Genomic DNA, 24,833 nt, shown 5'->3' on the forward strand with positions numbered 1-24,833 from the left:
TACAAAAATTACCCAGAATAGATAAATGTAAGATGTAAAACAATAAAACTCTTAAAAGAAAGTAAAGGGCAAAGGCTTCACAGCATTGGATTTGGCAATGATTTCTTGCATATGACACCAAAGGCACAGGCAACAAAAGAAAAAAATAGACAAATGGGACTTCATAAAAATTTTTAAATTTTGTGCAGCAAGACACTATCAACAGCGTAAAAGGCAATCCACAGAATGGGAGGAAATATTTGCACATCATAAATCTGATAAGGGATTAATATCTAGAATATACAAAGAACACCTGCAACTCAATAACAAAAAAGCAAACAAGCCAATTCAAACATGGGCGGGAATTCCTTGCCGGTCCAGTGGTTAGGACTTGGTACTTTCACTGCTGTGGCCTGGGTTCAATCCCTGGTCAGGGAACTAAGATCCCACAAGCCGCATGGTGCAGCCAAAAAAAAAAAAAAAAAAAAACGGGCAAAGGACTTGAATAGACATTTCTCCAAAGAAGATATGCAAATAAGCACATGAAAAGATGTTCAACATCACATCACTAATCATTAGGAAAATGCAGATTGAAACTACAATGAGTTTACCACCTCACAACCATTTGATTATTAACTATAATCCAAAAAATCCCCAAAACAAAATAACAAGTGTTGGTGAGGATGCAAAGTAATGGGAACCCTTGTGCCTTGTTGGTGAGAAGGTAAAATGGTGCAGCAACTATGGAAAACAGTATGGCAGTTCTGTTAGAATTACCATATGATCCAGCAATTCCACTTCTGGGTATAGAGTCATACCTCAGGATCCAAGGTTACTGGTTCCAGGATTTCCCCATGGATACCAAAATCCACAGATACTCAAGTCCCTTATATAAAATGGCACAGTATTTGCATATAACCTATACACATCTTCCTGTATACTTTAAATCATCTGTAGATTACTTATAATACCTAATACAATGTAAATGCTATGTAAATAGTTGTAAATACAATGTAAGTGATATATAAATAGTTGCTGGTGTGCAGGAAATTCAAATTTTGCTTTTTTTTTTCCAAATATTTTTAATCTGCCATTGAATCTGGTTGAATCTGTGGATGGGGAACCCACAGATACAGAGAGCCAACTATATACACAAAAGAATTAAAAACAGAGTCTAGAAGACATATTGTACATCCATGTTCAGAGAAGCATTATTCACAAAAATTAAACGTGGAGGCAACCCAAGTGTCCTCAACAGATGAATGGATAAGCAAAATGTGGTATGTACAGTGAATGAAATGTCAGCCTTAAAAAGGAAGGAAATTCTAACAAATGCTACAACACAGATGAACCTTGAAGACATTATGCTAAAGGAAATAAGCCAATCACTAAAACTGATTGATTCCGCTTTTATGACATACTTAAAGTGGTCAAAATCATATAGACACAAAGTAGAATGGTGGTTGCCAGGGCCAAGGGGGAGGGATGAATGGGGAGTTATGTTTAATGGGTATAGTGTTTCAGTTTTGCAAGATGAAAAGAGTTCTGGCGATGGATGATGGTGATGGATTACATAATAATATGAATGTAATTAATACCACTGGCCTGTACATATATAGTAAATGTTGTCATATGTATTTTACCACCATTTTTTTTTAATTGAAGAAAGACAAAAAAAGGAACCAGAACTGAGTGGTCTTAAAAATTCTCAGCCTTTCCAGATGGCAAAAGACACTAAAATTAAGAAATTCACCGTCAGGAAAGTATACTCTAAAGAAAAGGCCAAGGATGTAACTATGCAACTTTTTGCTAAAAATCTTAGAAACATTGAAAGGTCAGAATATTCAGTTACACAAAGGGTCCTTTCAAAGAGTAAAAGGTATGCCTACCAGATCCTCTCAATCCAACCAGAGGGCCTCTAGGAAGCTTAAAGTTTTGCCCCTCAGCCTTCTCAGCAAGAGTCCAAGAAAGAGATGGGTTTATCATTAAATTTATCTTCTAACTGAGTGAATCCCACTAAAATCCACAGAGACCCACTAAGTTATTGAGAAAATCATGTTGACAGACACACTGCTAGTTTGTACTAAAAAGGACAATAAATACAAGATGAAAGGAGGCTGTCAAAATTCTACTGGCAGGAAGCAGACAGGATAAAAGTACTCTGCTTCCAACATCTGCTGTCTTTCATGAAAAAGGATGACTCGGGCATGGAGCCAACTGCCCAGGAGGCGGAGCCCTACTCAGCTTCTAGGTACCTCCATATTCTTCCCCACCTTAGTTGTTCCCTCTGAGTTTTACCACTGTCCCATCTGGTTTCCAGTTCCAGTCAGGGCCTTTCTTATCTAGTCATCTTTATAGCCCTCTCAGGATCCCACCGTGTTCCATCCTCCTTGTCCTGTCACTACCCAAATCCCATTCGTTACCTACCTTAAAAAGTTTCTGAGAGTGTTTAATCATAAAAGTCATCCCATTGTTTAACTTTGTGATATTCTCTTGAAGGTCATTTGCGGTGACCTATTCAGAGCAAAAGAAACCAAAAAAGGGAGATGAAAAGCTGGGAGGTAGAAGGCAGATACTCCCATTTACTTATCAGTAAGCTAATTTTTTCAAACATATGATAGTGTCTATCCCCAAGAAAGCTGACTCTAATACAACATTTAATTCTGGAAAGGTTTTTTGGTTCAGCAGATTTCCACTGGAGATGATATAATCTAGGAAGAACCATGTGGCCCTGAAGTGACCAGGAAATCCTTGAGAACCAATCTTCATTTCCTAATTCTGCCTGAGAATCAGACATACATGCAGAGTTACTAAAGAAGATCTACCCTGGGAAAAGGGGAAAGAAGAATAGAACCTGTACCAATCACCAAGGACATTGCTCTCTAGAGAAACTACAGTTTCTCCAAAGACGAAAGAGAACTGTCACTACTAATTGATACCAGAGGTGACATCCGTTTCTTAAAAACACAGTCATATGGTCACTGATTACCTTCTCTTGTTTCCCCTGCCTTTTTTTTAGGCACTTCAGCATATCTACTATCCCAAAGCCCGCATCCTCAACATGTATCTTTGTTACTTAACGTTTGCTTATACTAAGACCTCTCTCACAGCTTCTCTTTACAGTCAATGCTTCTCTTTACAGTCATAGATCACTCACTCCTTTTCAGTCTCAGTGAGCTGGTTCTAAAATTCTTTCACTATGAGGCTTTATCTCCTTAACGTAGACAAATGTCGGTGTGTCTTTTTCTTCTCACACACTTCCCCCTCATCAACCTTTCTCTGGGCAGAAGCTGTTCCTGGCCCAGAGCTTTATATTATTTTTTCACTAGTTGCTTGTTAGGCAACTTACACAACCTCTCTCCTTTATCTTCCTTTTCTCATTTCCTATAATCCCCAAAATCTTTTATAAGTCACTATATCCCATCTATTTCTATTATCTTCCCAACAATCCTGTCAGGTAAGTGGAAAAGGTGCTATTATGCCCAGCTTACAGAGGAGGAGCCTACGCATAGAAAGAGGAAAGGACAAAGTTAACAGCGGGTTTGCAGCTTCCAACCCAGTTATCCTGACTCTAATTCCATCATACAGTAAAACCTATTTTATGAATGGACAGGAATATGAAGCTACATGCTTCCAGGCCAAGAATTAGTTCAAAAGCCTTTAGATAATGTACTTCTCGTGTAAGTCACTAAGAAGGCCATGGTCTCAGTAATAAGAAGCATATTCAGCTTTATTTAAGGAGAGTATATCTATAGGATATAGAAAAGTTACAACAAGGCAGGATTGCTCTCTGTGTCATCTTATCTAAAAGCTCAGTGACACTATCCTGTAAGATCATACAGCTCTATTCTAAATTTATACCATTCAGTCTTCAGAAATCAATTTGATTTCCCAAGAAGGCTTTCATGTTAAGAAGAAATTTACATTGACCAGCCAAAATCAGTATTCTAGTTTATTTAGTAGCTATATTTTCCACTAAGAATTTCCACTAATAAATTGCTAATCAGGTTTGTCAAGAGATTGACTTATAAGCAAGATTAACAGGAATTGGCCCCCTCAGGTTTAATAACTCTTAAATGAACTAATAAAGGAAGTTCCTAGCCTTGTAAAGCTGAAGACTAGACCTTGGGCCCTTGATAACCTCACCAAGGTACAGCCATAGGACGAGGGCCAGCCCAAGAAAACCAAGCAGTCTTTCCTTTTTCCCTCAACACTTACATTTTTTGGCCACAAGACATGGGGCGCAAACATAAGGGCAAGGTTATAGGCAGACATCTTATTCTTGTCTTGTTTCTTTGCTGTCTGGTACAGGAGATCAAGCAATAACTTCAGCAAGTTACGATTGGGTGGAGGGAGAATGAGGAAGAGCAACTGAAGAGCCTCAATTTGCCGCTCTTTATCTGGTACATTGGTCTTGTTTCCTTTATCATCAAACTGCATCAAATCTTGAGGACAAAAGAGATGATTGCAAAGAAGGGAGAAAATACAAGCAAGAAAAAAAATCAATGCTCCTACTATTTATTATAATCAAAGAAAGAAAAAAAAAGAATCAAGCATAAATCGAGACTATAGCAAAATATAATAACAAAATAATGTCAATACAACTCAATAATAAAAAGACAAAAACCCAATCAAAAATGGGCAAAAGACTTAAATAAACATTCCTCCAAAGAAGATATACAAGTGGCCAGTAAACATTTGTATACTCAGTATCATTAGCTATCAGAGAAATGTAAATCAAAGCCAAAATGAGATACTACTTCATAACCGGAGGTGTGGCTATAGTCAAAAAGACTGACAATAACAAGTGTTGCCAAGAATGCTGAGAAAATTAAACTCTCCTACACTGCTGGTGGGAATGTTAAATGGTGTGACCACTTTGGAAAACTGTTTGGCAGTCCCTCAAAAAGTTAAACATGGAGTTACCATATGACTTAGCAATCCCATTCCTAGGTATATACTCAAGAGAAATGAAAACATGTCCACACATATCTTTAATAATGCCACCCCCTTCACATTTCCTCACCAAGATATTTTACTGCTAAAAAAATATGAGAGTGAATTATGCCCTGATAACAGGATGATCCAGGCAGCTCCTTATGGAGTCAGAATCATTGTTTCTCCCCTAACAAGCTACACAGGTTATCAATAAAAACAGTCCCCTAGATAATCAGAATTTCAAAAGACACTGAAAACCATTTGGGTATAATTCATATAGACCTGAAAATGATAACAACATGTTGTTGAAACTGTTTAACTTCAAAATTAATTCCAGGTTTAGGAAAGGCAGATAATATTTCTAGAAACTGTTCCCTGTTAATATGAAATTGAAAACAAAAATCCCTCCCAGTTATCAGCAAGGGGTACCAAACGATACACCTGTGCCACACCTCAGTATGATATCAAAGAACAGTGAATCATGGGGTGGTGGAGGGGCGGTTTCAGATACTGCACTAAATAAACTCAACAGGAAAGCAAACAGAACAAGCATTCTTCATGTTAACCCTTATAAAAAGAAGCTATCAATATTTCCCATATCTTTTTCAAATATCCAACAACTTTATTTCTCCCCAAAAATAACTGTAAAGTTATGTAACACTCTAGTAATATTTTCTCATTTGTATCATCTAAACTGTTCCTGAAAGTGATTTTAAAAAATCTAATCTTATTAGATTTTAGAAATTCAAAACTCAGTTTTTATTTTAAGTAGTAAAAATTATTCAAATGATAAAAATCTTCTATTTATTTTCCTTAAAATTAGAAGCAAGAGTAAAAGACTCAAGGGTAGAAAACTGAGTAAATATAGTATGGATGTTGATGCTGTGTGCACTTAGAGCCTATCACAGCATAACAGCTGTGCAATTTAAGAATGAATAACACAAGCATAAAGGAGAAAGAGGAAACTATTTATGAGCTGAAAATGGAACATTCTCCAAAACACAGTAAATGAAAAAAGCAAACCACAGAACCATGTGTATAACACCCTACCATTACATAAAAAGAGAGAAAAAGAATATATGTAGGTGTTTGTAAGTGTCTAAAATATCTCTGTAAGGATACATTAGAAATCAATAGCATTGGTTCCCTCTGGGAAGAAAAACTGAGTGCTGGGAACAGGGGTGGGAAAGAAGCTTTTCACTGTATACTCTTTGAACCTTTTGAATTTTAATTCATGGGAATGTATTGCCTGTTTAGAAAACAAGTAAAATTATTTCTAAGAAGCAAATTTCCAAGAGTAGAGATGATCTCAACTGAGGCATATTAATACTTAGCAAAAGCCTCAAACTAAGGCAAATATACAAAACTGTGACTACTGATTTGGGTAACTGATTTGGGTGTATCAATCAATCCAGTGAAAAGCATACATTAATTAAGCAACTAAAATGTTCACAGCACAATGCTAGGATCCATCAGGAATACAAAAATAGGTAAAATCCAGACTTTATCTTCAAAGAAGTTTATTCAACAAAAAAATTTTGACCAAATCAACCATAACTAGCCAATGCTTATGAGTATTCAGAGAGCCCAGAAATATCATGAAGTCTTAAACAATATTAACAGAAGCATTGCTGTGGGTTATAAACAACAGAATATTCCAGATGACTTTACTAAATTGAAAGAAATGTATTCACATCTCTTTCTCACCTCCTATACTCACCAGCAATTTTGAGGTGTGCATGGAAATGTTTATGTGTCAGCAGGGGCTCAGGTAACTCTCCTAGAAACATCTTCAGCAAGGTAGCAACATCATTTGAGTGAAACTCCCCTGATTCCAAGTCGATATCAGTTCCAGTATTGAGAGCATCCCTTAAAATCTGCTGTCGGACACTATTCCCTGGTACTCTAAACAAACCCTCTACTCTCAAGTCTGTTCAGCATGGAAGAGAAACAGAGGACATGAAAAAGGAAATAAAAAGAGGAATTATGATTAAAATAAGTCATCTAAAAGACTACTTTATACTTGAAAGGAGGTTTTTGTCTTTCTTCCCAGATTAGTTTAGAACCTACTGGCCCCTGAGGAAACATATCTGAACATCCCTGAGCACCCAGAGATCTCCCAGACTGAGAGGTGGTCCACCCAGGAGTCACTGAACCTCCTGAGGCACACCTGGAAACTGAATTTAACCTTTTTTTTTTTTTAATTTTCTGTTGAAATATAGTTGATTTACAGTGTTGTGTTAGTTTTAGGTGTACAGCAAAGTAAGATATATATATATATTTTTTTAGATTCTTTCCGTTATAGGTTATTACAAGATATTGAGTATAGTTCCCTGTGCTATACAGTAGGTCCTTGTTGGTTATCTATTTTATATACAGTAGTGTGTATATTGTTAATCCCAAACTCCTAATTTATCCCTCCCCACTCCCTGAATTTAACCTTAATAGTCAGAATGGGCTTGAAAAATAAGTTGGAAGAAAGCCAAATCTCCCCGAAGGCCCCTTCCCGTGGGTCATCTCAGACTTTGTTGGAGGGGCCAAGTTCATCTGTGGGGGTTCAGTGCTCCTGTAAAACAGTTTCCCAGCCTAAAATGAATCTAGAGTCTGCGCTGCCCCAGGAATTAAAACTCTAACCTATCAGACCACCTTTCAGTCTAAGAGATTCCTAGAAGCTCAGGGTCATCCCAACTAAACGATTCTTCCCTCCCACCTATATTCTAAACTAATCTAAGGGGATAAAAAAGATGAGACATACTGTTTTGGTTTGACCTGGAAGAAGCATGAGAGTTCATGTTTTCAACTTAGGTCCATATTTCTTTGTATAACCCCCCTAATTCAGGGGTCCAAGTTCAAATGCCTACAAGGCCAGGCTGGTAACAGTAAATGAACGAACAGGAACCCTAACAAACTGAGGAGCACCTACCTGTGCTCCAGCTGACTGTGTCCAAGTGGCAACAGGGCCCAAGGATGCTAGATCTTCCTATTTTTTCCTATTATCCAAAGAAGTTGAAAACCTGGACTGTTTCCATTTTAAAAGACTGACAACTAATTTTATTTATTTATTTATTTTTGCGGTACGCGGGCCTCTCACCGTTGTGGCCTCTCCCATTGTGGAGCACAGGCTCCGGACGCGCAGGCTCAGCGGCCATGGCTCACGGGCCCAGCCGCTCCGCGGCATGTGGGATCCTCCCGGACCGGGGCACGAACCCGTGTCCCCTGCATCGGCAGGCAGACTCTCAACCACTGCGCCACCAAGGAAGCTCAGTAATTTTATTTTTAATTAATCCTTTGCCAAACAAACAAAATATGAATATAGATGACTTAAACTCTTAGGCTGTCAGTTTGCAACCTCTGCTCTAGCTCCTAGCACAATGTCCCATATAGAATAAGACATAAATAAGTGTTAGTGTCAAATTTATCAAGACATCACATAAAGCCACACATTTCATATACACTCAGCTCTGCCAAACACTTAGAGCAATGTCATAACCAGTATGACTACTAAAAAAGTGAAAAAGGAATTAAGTGAAGAGTGTATTTTAATCAGAGAATTCTAGAGATGAAAAGTATCTTTGGCAATAAATTATGTTCCCTGAAGTAAATGTTATAAAGGAGCAACGTATTTTTACAGAAGAAATGTCTCTCTCAGTCAAGGGGAAATTGTGATTTCATAGACACTATCTAATGTATATATATCTTTGAGAGTATAAAACAAATCAATACATGAGATGAAATTTAAAAAGAAATATATTTAGAAACATACCACCTGAAATTATCATTGATTAGTGTCTTTGTTGATGGTTAATTGTCACCTACCAATTGCTAACTCAAGGATGTTAGTTCCCAGTAGAAAACTGACAATTCTTCATTAACAAAGAATGATAAAATTTCAAGTAGTCTTACTTTTGTGTAGATATTCAATCAGTTGGTATATATGGGCAATGCCTTCCTCTGTCAGTGGGGATCCAAATATTACTCCTTTTTCTGAAAAAAAACATACAATAGAACAAGGCTATATTTTCCACAAATAGTACAAAATCAGTATACTTAAAATCAGCATACCCCTCAAGTATGTTATGTTACAGTTTAGCAAGTATTTTCACAGGGTCAGTAAACAAAAACCTTAAAGGTGGAAGTGTACCAGAAAATGTAATCAGAAAACTCTCAATCAACTCTCTGCGAGTTTAATCTTAGATGGTAGGTTCCTTGAAGGCAAAGACCATCTTCTTATTTAAGTAACAATACCTAGAATATTGATATGTAATTTAAAAACAAACAAAAAATAGAACTTAGACCCATGATTGTCAGAGCATGACAGATTATCCACTAGAGTTGGTATAGGGTCTGATCTGTTATAATGTTTAAACTTCTTTTGCTGCCCTTAGGATTTCCTAATATTTAAAAAAAACAGGGGCTTCCTTGGTGGCTCAGTGGTTAAGAATCTGCCTGCCAATGCAAGGGACATGGGTTCGAGCCCTGGCCCGGGAAGATCCCACATGCCGTGGAGCAACTAAGCCCGTGTGCCACAACTACTAAGCCTGAGCTCGAGAGCCCGCAAGCCACAACTACTGAGCCCACGTGCCACAACGACTGAAGCCTGCGTGCCTAGAGCCCGTACTCCGCAACAAGAGAAGCCACCGCAATGAGAAGCCTGCACACCGCAACAAAGAGTAGCCCCCGCTCACTGCAACTAGAGAAAGCCCGCGCACAGCAATGAAGACCCAACACAGCCAAAAATAAAAAATACGTAAATAAATTTATTTTAAAAAATAAATTAATTAAAAAAATAAAAAAACAAAATAGTACCTCTTTAACATCTTATCAAAAGCAGTGTTAATAGTCATAATTTATTATATATATCACTAATAACATTTCTGAGAAGGCTTTTTTTGGGTGATTCATAGGTATTTGCCTTATCAAAGCATTCCATGGAATGAAAACATTTGAGAACTACTGCAATAAAAAAATGTTCAAACTTTCTTTACTGTACTCACCAGCTGTGAAACTTTGTATCTTTAATATTATTTTAGTATAGTATTAATAGGGCATGAAAATCAAGGTGCCCCTGATAACTACCTAATCATGTTATCTCTTGGGGACTGATATATATGCTTTAATTTATCTAGATCATTTTATAATTTTTATTAATATTACTTAAGGTTTTACTACTCATGTAAATGAAAAATGACAAAAAGTGCTTTATAATAATAGAAACTCCTCCATGAACATGCACATGTTCAGAATGAAGCCCAGGGAGCAGCTGAGACCTGCCCCCTTCACAGATACATCTCCTACCCTTTCGCTTGAGAGACATTAGAGACCGGAAGAATCCTGATGCCGGGCCGGCCCCACCAGGCAACTTAAGGTCCACTTCTCCCATCAGCTGAGCCAACTCAGTTCCAGGCAAGTCGATGAGCCTTGTGATATTGCTGACCACCAGCTCGGTGAACACCTCAGGTTTCTCATGTCGGAGTTTCTCCACAAAAAAGTCAGGATTGAAGATAATGGGCTGACTTCGAAGGGAAGAGTCATTGCAGATAACAAAATTGCAGATGGCATCACTGAAAACATGAAACAGAAGAATCTTTGGGGGTATCATTTTTAATATGTGTTTCTCATTCCCTCTCAGCCATACAATTATTCATTCTTTCTGTGGGCTAATCTACAGACTGGTCTTTTGAAAACCTAATCCTCAATCTGCTGACTGCATAAAAGAAGACAATTTGGGCTTGTTGCTGTTTAGGTTATATCCACCTAGATACTTAGAATTTTAGTTTAAAGAAAAGACACCAAATAGCCTCTATGATATGACCTGAATTTGCCTCTTAATTTTAGGCATTCACTGCAAGAAGATAGAGATCCTTACAGCCTCCTGAGTCTAAGAGTATATTAGAACTGGCAGTCACATTAAACCACTTTCCTTATTAAAACAGTCAAACCCTAAACTATTACCATTAAATTCTTGTAAAACATCAGACCTGCAGCTGTTCCCCCTAACACAGCAATGGGTAATCATTAAATTAAGGCCTTCCTGGGAGTACGGCCAGCACTGTATGGTATTTCCCATCCAGTGATTAACTGCTGACAGTAACACAGGCTAGTTGCAAATGCCACAGAAACCACGTGACAGTGAGCATGAGACTACTGAAGAGCTAAGACTATATCTAAACAGTATAGTAGACATTTTGAAAACATTTACTCTACCCTTAGGGTTCTTTGGTTCCTGGGTCCCTACAGAGGCAGGTGTTTCCTTCTAATCAGTCCCCTTCAACTGAGCCAGGCGCTTTGGATTCTGTTCCTCATAACCAAAAAGCCTTCACTAGAATGGAAGGCACTTACAGGTACATAAAATAGATATTAATTCAGCCTTGCCAAGGTTCAGAAATGGGTTTTATTTTAAAATCCTTCATTCTGGATGGTTCTGGCCCATCGTCTAAGTCCAAACTTTGCTCAGACAGGTTCTTCCTCTCTAAGGCACTTGAAAAAATTCTGTATTTTGCTTCTCATTTTACTCTTCTATCACTAATACTCAGCAGTTATGTTCTGTTGGCCCCTGATCTTAGCTGGTTTTCCACTCCTAAATTATTTGGGCTATACTTCTAGCAAAGCTCCTCTGACTCTCAGAAATATTTTCTTCCCTATTGTTTTCTAATTTTAACATGTTACATATAAGAACTGTATTATTCCATCTCTTGTAGCAGACACATCACCACTTGTTTGTATCCATTATCAATCATCTCTAATGGCTTATTCTAATTTTCATTATATAAACAGCCATCTATTATACAACCAATGAGTAAATATAACACAAGCCAGAAAGGACAAGTCATCACATCTGTAAGACAAAGCTGAAATCCACCTGACTCAATCAAACATTCCCACACTAAAAACAATCACAACTTAAAAGTTTCCACAACACCCTAGGTACCAAAGCACTGTTCCAGGAAAAATGATATCTCTAAACATTAAATATAACTAATCTTTAACACACTTTGCCAATACTACATGGACCTTTTTTTATTTTCTGGCCACACCACATGGCATGAGGGATCTTAGCTCCCCTGCAGTGGAAGCGCGGAGTCTTAACCACTGCACCGCCAAGGGAAGTCCTACATGGATCACTTTTAACATGGTATAATGAAAACAAGGCATGGGTAAATTTCAAAGTTCATCTCTACTTCCCTGAAAAGTTATTACATAATTTTATTCAACAGCCCAAATCTTCAGTTGGTGGCTACTAAATTTCTTTTCTCTAAAATGATAACATAAGAATTTACATAAAAATTTAAAATTATGAATGTGTATTCTCAAGCCAAAAAGTCATTAAAGAAAGAAAACTTAAAATGCTGTTTCCTCAACCTTTTTATATACTAAGGTTATTTTTCCTGTATAAATTCCTGTATAATTTTTCCTGTATAATGATTGGCAAATGATTATAATACAAGCCAAATAAAATCAAAAGCAATTTCATCCTAAGCATTGACAAAGCCTTTTTTTTAATGTCAGCTTATTTCAGTCAAGAAATTAGAGTCAATAGACAACTATTACTAATAATCACTGCCAATGAGAAATTACTACTCTACTGAGAGAGCCAGAAAATCATGAAATGGGTTAGCACCGAAAAGAGTCTTATAATTTATCATATCTAAGCTTTTATGGATGTCACATCCCTTTTAAGTCTGAAAAACAGAATTCAGATCAAATTAATTCTACATATAAATGTACATGAATAGCATCCATTATATTCCTAAAGTAGAAACACATACATACATATAACCTCCAGATCTTTAGTTTATTAATATCCAGAGTAAGACTCAGTTGAGATTCCAAAACTTATATCACAGTTGACCTTCAGGCACTAAACTGGATCAAATAGACAAGTAGAAAGGAGCCAGAAGCACAAAACCCTACTACATCGTTTCTCAACAGAATCCCTTCTACCTTGCGGTCTGCTCCCTCCTAAATAGGTAGAATAGGTAGGAGAATAAATAAGTTCAAGGCTGCCCCTACCTATTCACAAGGAATACAAGAAAGAGACACCTTAGGAGTCCTAATACACAAGTAACAAACAAGCAATCTCAGTTTCTTTTCCCCTTCTGCTTTTTCTCCCCTTCCTTCCCATAATCATTCACTTTTGTTTTGTCTCACTTTAATTTCTTTAACCTAGTTCTTTTTTTTTTTTTTTTCCTCTCCTTCACTTTTTCTGAGTGGAGCATGTGGTAAGACAAAAAGTAAGAGTGAGAAATGGTTAAAAAAAGGAAGTAAAATGGAAGATAAGAGATGGAAAAGACAGATATAGTAGGTTATGTTTTTAAATTATCCCCATATCAAAAAGTCCGCTAATCTCTTTCCATGGAATACATAGTACCACAATATAAAGCTGAGAATATCACAGAACATGGTCAAGAACTTAAGAGAAAGGCTAAAGAAAAAGAAAAATACTATTTTTAAGCAAAAACAACTTCCTCCTCTACAGTATCTAATTTTAAAACAAACTCTAAGTTTGCTCAAGTTTAAGAAAAAAATTAATTTCTTACATAAATGCTGAAAGCTTCTGATGAGGCATTGGTAAATCGAAGAGACAGGAAAAAAGCTTTCTCCTTGTTTGTTGTAACAAAGAAACCCTCCTTTCCCTTCCCCATCACAGCCTACACAAATTCCAGACATGTTAGAGGACACAAGGGCACATTATGGGGCCTGAAAGGCAGTACTTATTAGGACTCTAAGCACTCATCTGCAAGTAGGAACAAAACAGAAATTAAAAACTGGACCAAGTGAATTGTATTTGCCAACACATAGATGAAATGCAAGCGAAGTCTCCCATCACACTGAAAGTTGCATTAGACAAAACAATCACACAATATAAACAGTATAAGGACAAGCAGTTTTATAATATAAAAGGAAGGGTGATCCCTACCTCACGTCATACACAAAAAATAAATTTCAGACAGAATAAAGATCCAAATATGAAAAGCCAAATTTTTTATTTTTATTGGAGTATAGTTGCTTTACAATGTTGTGTTAGTTTCTGCTGTACAGCAAAGTGAACCAGTTATACATGTACATATATCCATTCTTGTTTAGGTTCCCTTCCAAAAAAGTCAAACTTTAAAAAGAATAAATTAATGAGCAGAAGAAAGATTTCTTAAACATGACATAAAATGCACAATCCACAAAGAAAAGACTGAAACATTTAACTATATTAAAATTGTAAATGTCTGTTCAACAAATAACATTATAAACAAAGTTCTCAAAAAATGAAGTCACAGTGCCTCTGGAGAGAGGAACTGAATGAAAGAACAGGAGTGGGAGAGAAACTTTTCACTGTATCCTTTTTTGTATTTTCTGGATTTTTGACTCGTGAACATACTACCCATTCATAATAAATAAATAAGTAACAAATAAATGTAAAACTTTAAAAGTAATAATAAAAGACAAGCTATAAACTGAAAAAAAATTTGTTATGCATATAAAAGGATTAGTATTCAGAATTTATCAATGTACCTAAAATTTATAAGAAAAATACACTCAAAGAAAATTAGTCAAAAGATATAACCAAGTAATTCATAGAAGAGGGGTCTAAATGACTAATAAACATGAACAGAATCTTAACTTTAGAAGTTATCAGGGTAAAGAAAATTGAAAAATGGTATCTTTCCCCACCCATCATTTTGGCATAAACTATCAAATTCAGGCGATATCTTCTTATTCTTAGTTTGCTAAGGGTTATTTATTATCATGAGTCTGTGCTTAATTTCATCAAAATTTTTTGACAATCATATAATTTTTCTCCTTTATTTTGTTTATGTAGTGAATGACTCTGATTAATGTTAAACCAACTGGGCATTTCTAGAATAAACCCAATATTATAATGATGTATTATCATTTTTATATATTACCAAATTTGGTTTGCTAATAGTTTGTTTAGGTTTCTCCATTTATGTTCATAAGTGAGATTATCATGGAATTGTCCTTTCTTATATTGTCTTCATTAGGTTTTGTATCAAGGTTGTGCTGGCCTTACAAAGTGAGTTGGGGAGTGTGTCCTATTTTTCTGTTTTCTGAAAAAGTTTGTGTCATTTCTTCTTTAAATGTTTGATGGAATTGGCTGATGAAGCCATCTGGACTTAGAGTTTTCTTTGTAAGGTTTTTAATTATATATACTCAATTTATTTTGTGTTATAGAACTATTCAAATTTTCTATTTCTTCTTGTATTAATTTTGGTAAGCCAGATATGTCTAGGGATTTGTCTATTTCACATAAATATTCAAACTTTACTGGCATAAACTTGCTCATAATATCCTCTTAGGAACTTTTTAATGTGTCCAGGTTCTGTAGTGATGTCCTCCTCCTTGTTCCTGATATTGGTAATTTATGTTTTCTCTCTTTTTTAATTTATGAATCTTATTAGAGATTTATCAATTTTTATTAGCTTTGTCAAGGTTCCAGCTTTTGGTTTTACTGAACTCCTCTATTACATGTTTGTTGTTTATTTTACTAATTTCTGCTCTTATCTTTATTACTTCCTTTCTTCTTTACTGGATTCAGGATAAGGTGGCACTGCAAATCAGTGGGGAATGAATGACTTTTTCACGAAATGGTGCGGGGACACGTGGACATCTATAGGGGGAAAAATGAAAATTGACACCTATGTCTCTATACACAAGGTCAATTCCAGGTGAATTATAGATCTAAAGGTGAACAACAAAACAATAAGCCTACTAGAAGGTAATATAGAAGAATATATTATTGAACTCAGGGTGGGGAAATAATTTTTAAATAACACATAAAAAATATTAACCAAAAAGAAAAAGATCAATACAATTGACTTCATTAAAATGAGAACTTGTGTTTATCAAAAGATACCATCAAGAAAGTGAAAAAGACAGGCACAGAGTGGGAAAATATATCTACAATACATACAGCAAAAAAATGGCTCATATCCTGAATATATGTAGATTTCGTATTAATCAATAAGAAAAAATAAATAGCCTAATAGAAAAACAAGCATGACATTTCCATAAAATCTCATTTAAAAAGCTACTCAATATCATTAGACATCAAGGAACTGCAAATTAAAAAACAATGACAGGGCTTCCCTGGTGGCGCAGTGGCTAAGAATCTGCCTGCCAATGCAGGGGACACGGGTTCGAGCCCTGGTCCGGGAAGATCCCACATGCAGTGGAGTAACCAAGTCCGTGGGCCACAACTACTGAAGCCTGCACGCCTAGAGCCCATGCTCCGCAACAAGAGAAACCACCACAGTGAGAAGCACCGCAACGAAGAGTAGCTCCCACTCGCCGCAACTAGAGGAAAGCCCGCATGCAGCAACGAAGACCCAACGCAGCCAAAAATAAATAAATTAATTAATTTTTAAAAAGACAAAAAATATAGTGTTTAGAGATATAGTCTCCAACTTACGATTTTTCAACTTTATGATGGTGTGAAAGCAATATGCATTCAGTAGAAACCGTACTTCAAATTTTGAATTTTGATCTTTTCCCGGGCTAGCAATATGTAGTACAATACTCTTTCGTGATGCTGGACAGCAACCATCCTGTACCCATACAACCATTGTTTTTTCACTTTCAGTAGAGTAGTCAATAAACTACATGAGATATTCAACACTTTATTACAAAATAGGCTTTGTGTTAAATGATTCTGACCAATTACAGGCTAATGTAAGTGGCCTGAGCATGTTTAAGGTAGGCTAGGCTAAGCTATCATGTTCAGTAGGTTAGGTGTACTAAATGCATTTTCGACTCCATCATAAATCAAGGAAGATCTGTACTTGCTTAAGTAGCAAAATTGTAAAGAGAAGCAAAGATGCATTTACCATTCAGGATAATGCCTACCTTTGGGGGTTAGTGATTATGAGGAGGCCAGAGGGCATAAGGGGAGTTTCTAGGGTGTTAGCACTGTTTTTGTGATAAAGTATTCAGCTGGTGGAAAGGGGAGTGGTTCATTTGAGGTAAATCTGGAAAATGTTAACATTTGTTGAAGCTGGGTGTTAGAAAGAGTACTGATTATATTATTACTTGTATATATAACCAACATCCTTCATGACAAATTTTTTTAAGAAACCAAGTAGTTTTGACCTAAGTCTTGGTACAACTTGATGTAAATATCACAGAAAATCAAAGTACAGTATATACTAAAGGTTAATTTCCTCATCATAAAGGTTTTTGCATAAATGTCTAGAACCAGGAGAATTAGTAATTAAGTATACAGGCATACAGAAATAGCAGGGACTCCAGTATTTAAATGCATATACTAGGCAACTATCCCAAAGAGTAATAGAGGCAAGACCTACCCCTCAAAAAGGATATTTTTTATTACCTATAGTCTGCAATGATTACTTTTACCACTAGATGGAACTCTACATGTAAGGTGATATGCTTAGTGAAAGGACAGGAAACAAAATTCACAGCTGAAAAATCAATTACATAAAAATGAAATGCAGGTGCTTTTGAGGCACGTTGAACCCACGAATCTGCAAAATTCAAGGCAGTGGGAGAAAAAAAAAAAAAACCTGTATCCTGCAGATGTATCTTTTGGCTGACTACTACCAAAACTACATACCCACAAAACTAAATGTTTCCTCCCTAGTGAATTGCTTAACTTGATTTGTTCTCCAAGAACCACAATCTTGGCAACATCTATCAAAATATGAGCTATATTTAAAGTTGTCTAAACCTGACTTACCACCCTGAGAGAAGTATGCACTCTCTTACTACTTTTTTAACCTCTGGCTCTGAAACATGGCTTTAAATGTGTCACTTTATTGGAGAGCTGTTAGATATGAATAATACAAGTATTAAAAAAGAGGCTATTATTCTTCCCTTTTTCTACATGCCAAAGTTAAACTGGTATTATGAAAGCTGTACATAAAAAGAAAGGATAAAAGTAGGTCCCGTGTGTCCAAGCTGGCAGGGTTTTTGTAACAGAAAGTTTAAAGTTGATAAGTAGTACCACAGTTTTTCAGTAAATAATATCCAATTTCTTAAAACGAAAATTTTGAAACACTTATATCCCAAGATTTGCCCTTAAGAGTAGCTGTCCAAGGTTTTGTAATATGGACCTCTAATCACTAATTTAGACTCCAATCATCTACAAAAATATATTTGGGGCTTCCCTGGTGGCGCAGTGGTTAAGAATCTGCCTGCCAATGCAGGGGACACGGGTTCGAGCCCTGGCCCGGGAAGATCCCACATGCCGTGGAGCAACTAAGCCCATGCACCACAACTACTGAGCCTGCACTCTAGAGCCCATGAGCCACAACTACTGAAGCCTGCGCGCCTAGAGCCCGTGCTCCGCAATGAGAAGCCACGACAATGAGGAGCCCCGGGCACTGCAACAAAGAGTAGTCCCCGCTCCCCGCAACTAGAGAAAGCCCGCGCACAGCAACGAAGACCCAACACAGACAAAAATAAAAACAAATAAATAAATTAAAAAATATACATATATATGTATATTTGGCCCCTATATTTATGTGATCCCAACTTGAACTAATTTCAGGCTACTAGAGCAACTTGATCTGAATTAAAGTGGCAGATGAAGGAATTCCTGATTGCTTACCCTCTTAACCTAAACATTCTGGAAATGTGATCAAGATTTTGCCCTATGAAATGACGATGGAAAGTTCTCAGTCAAGAAGGCTAATTATTCTTCCTCCGAGCACCAATAACACAAGTTTATTAACATATATTTAACTTGTCAATTTTTATCCCTTTGGGTGTCACAAGAATTAGTATTAATTCTGTTGCTGCCACCTCCCTTACTTTATCTCCCCCAGGCTGGTGTACAATTGGAAGAAAGTTTACTTGTATTAGAAAAGTAACAGCGGGCTTCCCTGGTGGCGCAGTGGTTGAGAGTCCGCCTGCCGATGCAGGGGACACGGGTTCATGCCCCGGTCCGGGAAGATCCCACATGCCGTGGAGCGGCTGGGCCCGTGAGCCATGACCGCTGAGCCCGCGCGTCCGGAGCCTGTGCTCCGCAGCGGGAGAGGCCACAACAGTGAGGCCCGCGTACCATAAAAAAAAAAAAAAAGAAAAGAAAAGTAACAGCAAAATTCCCTATTCATTTGGAGAAAGTTCTATAGGATGCTCCACTGACAACACAGTGTCTCTCGTATCATTATCTTAAAGCTGTTTACCCCTCAAAAAAGTATAGTCAAAGCTTCAGGGGACTACCTTTTCCTACAGACTTTAAATGCCATGAGCCTCAGGCAATTAAAACCAAAGTATTTCTACCTAGGATCAGATTAGGTTCCAAAAGACTACTTCTAAATCCACTTGTTCCAAAGTCCAGCGTGATATTAATACTATCCAAGAGACAGCTAATGCTTTTGCTCTGGCATATGACTTGTTCATATCTATACAACTTCACATATTGAAAATTCTTAAGAGCTTTAATCTCTTAGTCAGTATTCTATGAAACTAATCGTAAGTCGCTTCATCAACCATCATAAGAAGGTGAATTGCTTTTCTGAGGCACATGTTAGCCAAACAAGAAATCACAGCCACTCACATGTCATTTAAATTCAAACTAACCGTGATCTACTGAGTGCCTTATAATTTTAAGAAATTGTAAGGTACAGGAACAAGAAACTAAACTAAGTCTCTGGCATCCAGAAGCTTAAAATTCACTAAACACTACAAGATACTATTTTTTTTCCACTATGTCTGTTTTCAAAAATACAAGTGGTCAATTACAGGCGCAATTAGCGCATGGGCACCCAGAAGGCCCCATGAGATGACTTTAAAAATTGGGCTGCGGGGCTTTCCTGGTGGCACAGTGGTTGAGTCCGCCTGCCAATGCAGGGGACACGGGTTCGTGCCCCAGTCTGGGAAGATCCCACATGCCGCGGAGCGGCTAGGCCCATGAGCCATGGCCACTGAGCCTGCGCGTCCGGAGCCTGTGCTCCGCAACGGGAAGAGGCCACGACAGTGAGAGGCCCGCGTACTGCAAAAAAAAAAAACAAAAAAAATATTGGGTTGCGAACAATTTTTCTTTTATTGCATTTGCACATAAATGTTAGTCTTTTAAGTGTCATTATTTTAAAGAGATCTTGGGCATTTTGCTAAAACTCCTTTGAAACTGGAAGCAATTATGAGACTTTTTTCACTGTAGTAAATCTTAAGCAACCACCACTCTGGGGAAACACAATACAATACACTTTCCCACTCAGCACTGTGAGTGACACAAACTGTTGAGATGATGAGATATTGAAAAGACAGATTCTAATATATGAGATTTTACGGTGCATGAAGTATATAATACTTTTGAAATGAAATTTTTACAATTTAAATATTCCAATTTCTTTTCAACACTTTTACTTCTTAACACCTAAAAAGAATCTATTGTGTCAGTTAAAATATTTATGCTTTAATAAATTTACACTTTATCCTCTGTACAATTTTTTTTTTTTTTTTTTTGCTGAGTGCAGGCTTTCTCTAGTTGTGGTGCGGGCCTCTCATTGCGGTGGCTTCTCTTGTTGCAGAGCACAGGCTCTAGGTGCACAGGCTTCAATAGTTGTGGCTTGCAGATTCCAAAGCGCAGGCTCAGTAGTTGTGGTGCACCGGCTTAGTTGCTCCACAGCATTGGGATCTTCCTGGACCAGGGCTCGAACCCATGTCCCCTGCATTGGCAGGCAGATTCCTAACCACTGCGCCACCAGGGAAGCCCCTCTGTACAATCTTTTTTTTTTTAATTTATTTATTTTTGGTTGTGTTGGGTCTTTGTTGCTGTGTGCGGTCTTTCTCTAGTTGCAGCGAGTGGGGGCTACTCTTCGTTGCAGTGCACGGGCTTCTCATTGTGGTGGCTTCTCTTGTTGCGGAGCACAGGCTCTAGGCACGTGGGCTTCAGTAGTTGTGGCACACGGGCTCAGTAGTTGTGGCTCACGGGTTCCAGAGCGCAGGCTCAGTAGTTGTGGCACACGGGCTTAGTTGCTCTGCAGCATGTGGGATCTTCCCGGACCAGGGCTCAAACTTGTGTCCTCTGCATTGGCAAGCGGATTCTTAACCACTGCGCCACCAAGGAAGCCCCCCTCTGTACAATCTTAATATACATACCCTGGGTTCAAATTTTCAATGAAAGTTTAACACAATGACATAACTGTATGTTTCACATTGGTGTTCTTATTTTTAATATTTAAAAGCCATGTTTATTCGATGAAAAACACGGATTGAAAGATGATTGATCCCTTGCTTAGGGTCATCCTAACAAATGAAGCAGATTGAACAGCAGATCTAATTAAGGAGAGCTTGGTCACAAGGACAGCAGCCACAAAATGACCTGACCAAAAGAAAAAAAATAATGTAGACCTTGTTACTTGAGTGAAGAAACTATTAGTGCAACCAATGCAGGGATTGTAGGGATTCCAAAATTCAGAAAACTTTAAAATGCTAAATAGACTTAAGCATACAAAAGCTAGCCATATTTCAAAGGGCTTATTATAGTGCATGTAGTGTTCTCTGATTAAAGTTTGACTTTCTTAGAGAGCAGAAAGTATTTGATGATAACGCCAAGAATGTTACTAAATGATATTCCTGTACACTTTCTTGGTTTCTCATCTTCCCCTAATTGTTAGTTTCCTGTTATTTGCTGAGTTTTTCTTTGGTGTCATTGTTTTTACTTACTTGGTTTTATCCTTGTAATTGTGTTCAGCATAAAAATAAAACAAGTGGGGCTTCCCTGGTGGCGCAGTGGTTGGGAATCCGCCTGCCACTGCAGGGGACACGAGTTCGGGCCCTGGGCCGGGAAGATCCCACATGCCGCGGAGCAGCTACGCCTGTGCGCCACAGCTACTGAGCCTGCGCTCTGGAGCCCACGAGCCACAACTGCTGAAGCCCATGTGCCTCAACTACTGAAGCCCAGGTGCCTAGAGCCCATGCTCCACAGCAAGGGAAGCCATCTCAATGAGAAGGCTGCGCACCGCAACGAAGAGTGGCCCCCGCTCATCGCAACTAGAGAAAGCCCGCGCGCAGCAACGAGGACCCAATGCAGCCAAAAATAAATAAATAAATTTTAAAAAATAAAAAGAAGGGTTTCCCTGGTGACGCAGTGGTTGAGAGTCCGCCTGCCGATGCAGGGTACACGGGTTCGTACCCCGGTCCGGGAAGATCCCACATGCCACGGAGCGGCTAGGCCTGTGAGCCATGGCCGCTGAGCCTGCGCGTATGGAGCCTGTGCTCCGCAACGGGAGAGGCCCGCGTACCGCAAAAAATAAAGAAAGAAAGAAAGAAAGAAAAAATAAAGAAAACAAGTGAAGAACTTTATTATATAATCCCAATGTCATTCTTTAGTTACAATTCCTAAATTAATGAGGTTCCCCCCTCCCCAAAGGTACAATTAAAACACATGTAGCAATTGTAGCTGTCATAGGGCATGCAATTACAAATTTAATATTAAGAACCACATGGTTTCTATATTTCATTCATGAATTTTTTTTCTCTGTTCATTGATACGGAGAGAACCCAACTGAGACATCTTTATCTCTAAACGGATGACATATTATTTTAAAGCATGTCAAATAATGTTTTACTTCTTTATTGTAACACATTTCAGAAACGTGGACAAAGATCAACCAAATCATTTTAATTTTCTATGGTGAAAAATGAATGGAGCAAAAAAAGAAAATTAGGATCATATAATCAGGAACATTTTTGAAATAGATGTAGCTTCACATGGTATGTTGGACAATATTTTCTGTTGAAGTGGGGAAAGTTTATCTGTTATAGCTTGGCTCAGATCATTATCGTACTTTGTAATCTTACTGAGTCCCAAGAAATTTGTTTTATGCTATGTAATATACCCTGGTCAGTAAGCAAAAGAAATAAGGCCCAAACTTAATTAAACTTATATGCCTAATCTATATACCTTTAAAGGAAGAATCTCATTTTCATACTTTTGAGTATAAATAATATTTTAATTACATATTAATTTTTCTAAAGCTTAAGAGTTAATAAATACTACAGCATAACAAAACTCAGCTGGCAGGAGATTGAATTTTTCTGTGATTCTAACTGTTTCATTCTTGCAATAACAAAAAACTGGTGTCTAGCTTTCAGGTAATAGTTCAGCTTGACAAATCATCTGTATTTAATTTCATAACTGATATTGTTATTTATGTTTTCATCTGATTATCTTAAAAGCTATGGCTTTATACAGTGTTATATTTGATACTAACACATTTCCCATTATAAATGTACTGTCATTAACTCACTCCATATTTAAATAATTATTTATAAGGTAAATCACAAAACTTGTAAGCTTCTGACAAACTCACTCTTTTTTTACCCATCACTATAGTTTTATACTTAACTACAGAAAAGAACAATGGTTTTCCTACAAGATTTTAAGTAGTAGGTAAAGACTGTAACACGAAAGATGATACAAGATCATTAACTGCCAAATGCATGGTACAGCCAATGAAAGCTCTAAGAATTCAGAGTTAGGAGAGAATCTTTCACCCTTATACAAGAGTTGAAATTTGAGGTAGGTTTTAAAGATGAGAAGGGTTTGACAGTGGAGGAAAAAAAAAAAAAAAGATAAGTAGTACTTAATTAAAGGGCTTTTTTGTTTGGTTTTTTATTTGGTAGGTTTTTAGGAAACATAAAATGCTTTCTCCACACATTAGTGGCAAGCCCTTTTCAAAACGTAACTTGAAGCAAAGGAGGGTGCACAGGGGAGTTATGAAGATGGGTGTAGTGGACAACTGCTGTTTGAGCTTCCCACATCTGTTTTCCCCTGTTTCCCCTTGAGCAACAACCTCTTCCGGTCCTTTAATCTATGTAGTTTGGTGGGCTGACCCTACTCCCTGGCCACCAGTGTGAGCATATGACCCAAGCTCACCTCATCGAAACATTTTATCCCCCTCACTGATTCAGACAAAGGCCCTCAAGTCAAACCAGGACAAAAAGACTCAATTCCAAGACTCTTGCTAGATGTTAAGATCGCTAACCAGATGGAAGATTGAAGCTGTTGGTGGTCCGTTTCTGCCACCTTTTGTGAAGAACCTGCCCTTTTATAAAGCAAATACAGAGATCAGATCTAAGAGAGCAAAAAGCAGATGCCTGGGACATTGAGATTTGAGATCTTCAATACAGATTAAGCTGTGCTTGATCTACGCCCTGGACTTTTGTTTCCTGAGCTAAGCAGTGTCTCTTTGTGCTTAAGCTAGTCTGTTTCTGTCACGTATGACTGAAAGAGCCCTAACACACAGAGATGTGTAAGAGTGTCTGCCCACAGTACGAGCCCTCCTTTCCGTGCCTCCACCTCCAGAGGACAGAGCGGGCTTCTTGAGTACTCTGCCTCCCTCCTCCTCCTCTGGAGCCTCGGTTCTCCAAGATCAGTCTTGCAGGCTTCATCACCGCTGCCTCCAAAGCCTGCCCCTGTGGCCGTGGCTGGCAGCCTCTACTATTAAGTCACCCTCTCTTCTTCATATTTTCCTTTTTTAATTTTTGTCTTTTCTATCGCTCTTCTCCCTTCCACACCATTTTTCCAATGTTTCCTAGTTTTTCACAAGCCAGTCCTGGTTTTTCTTACAAACTGGAACTTCTTTTCAGCCAAATCACAGCACATAGCATGCAGCCTTTGGTTCTTACACTGAACTCATTTCAGCTGTTTTCACTGTTCCACGTTACTCAGATTCTTTAAAAGAAAAAAAAATCAAAAAACTTCCAAACTTAATGCTGTTATGCCAAATTTAGAGCTAAATTCTGGAAAAGAGGGTATTACTCCAACTGATAATTACAACTGAAAGCTACCCTGGTGCAAAAGATCCATGTGCAATACCCAATCCTAGAACTAGACCAAAAAAACATTACTGTACGTTAGACCTTGGCAGAAATGTAGTAACTCTTTTAAAATTATATATATTTCCCATCATTACAAACACCCAATTTCTAAAACC

General features: G+C 37.7%; 1 protein-coding gene across 1 annotated transcript in view; it reads right to left on the reverse strand.

Moving 5' to 3' along the window:
• ARHGAP19 (Rho GTPase activating protein 19) overlaps positions 1-24,833 on the reverse strand; it is a gene marked incomplete at its 5' end in the record, with an annotated part of 50,459 nt that overhangs the window by 19,309 nt on the left and 6,317 nt on the right. Inside the window, 5 exons of the mRNA XM_079718113.1 lie at positions 2,407-2,493; positions 4,198-4,424; positions 6,638-6,847; positions 8,821-8,901; positions 10,213-10,478. Of these exons, the coding sequence (XP_079574239.1) occupies positions 2,407-2,493; positions 4,198-4,424; positions 6,638-6,847; positions 8,821-8,901; positions 10,213-10,478 (871 nt within the window). The remainder of the gene's footprint in view (positions 1-2,406; positions 2,494-4,197; positions 4,425-6,637; positions 6,848-8,820; positions 8,902-10,212; positions 10,479-24,833) is intronic.

The sequence above is a fragment of the Hyperoodon ampullatus genome (genome assembly GCF_949752795.1).
Source record: "Hyperoodon ampullatus genome assembly, chromosome: 1".
Classification (NCBI taxonomy): domain Eukaryota; kingdom Metazoa; phylum Chordata; class Mammalia; order Artiodactyla; family Ziphiidae; genus Hyperoodon; species Hyperoodon ampullatus.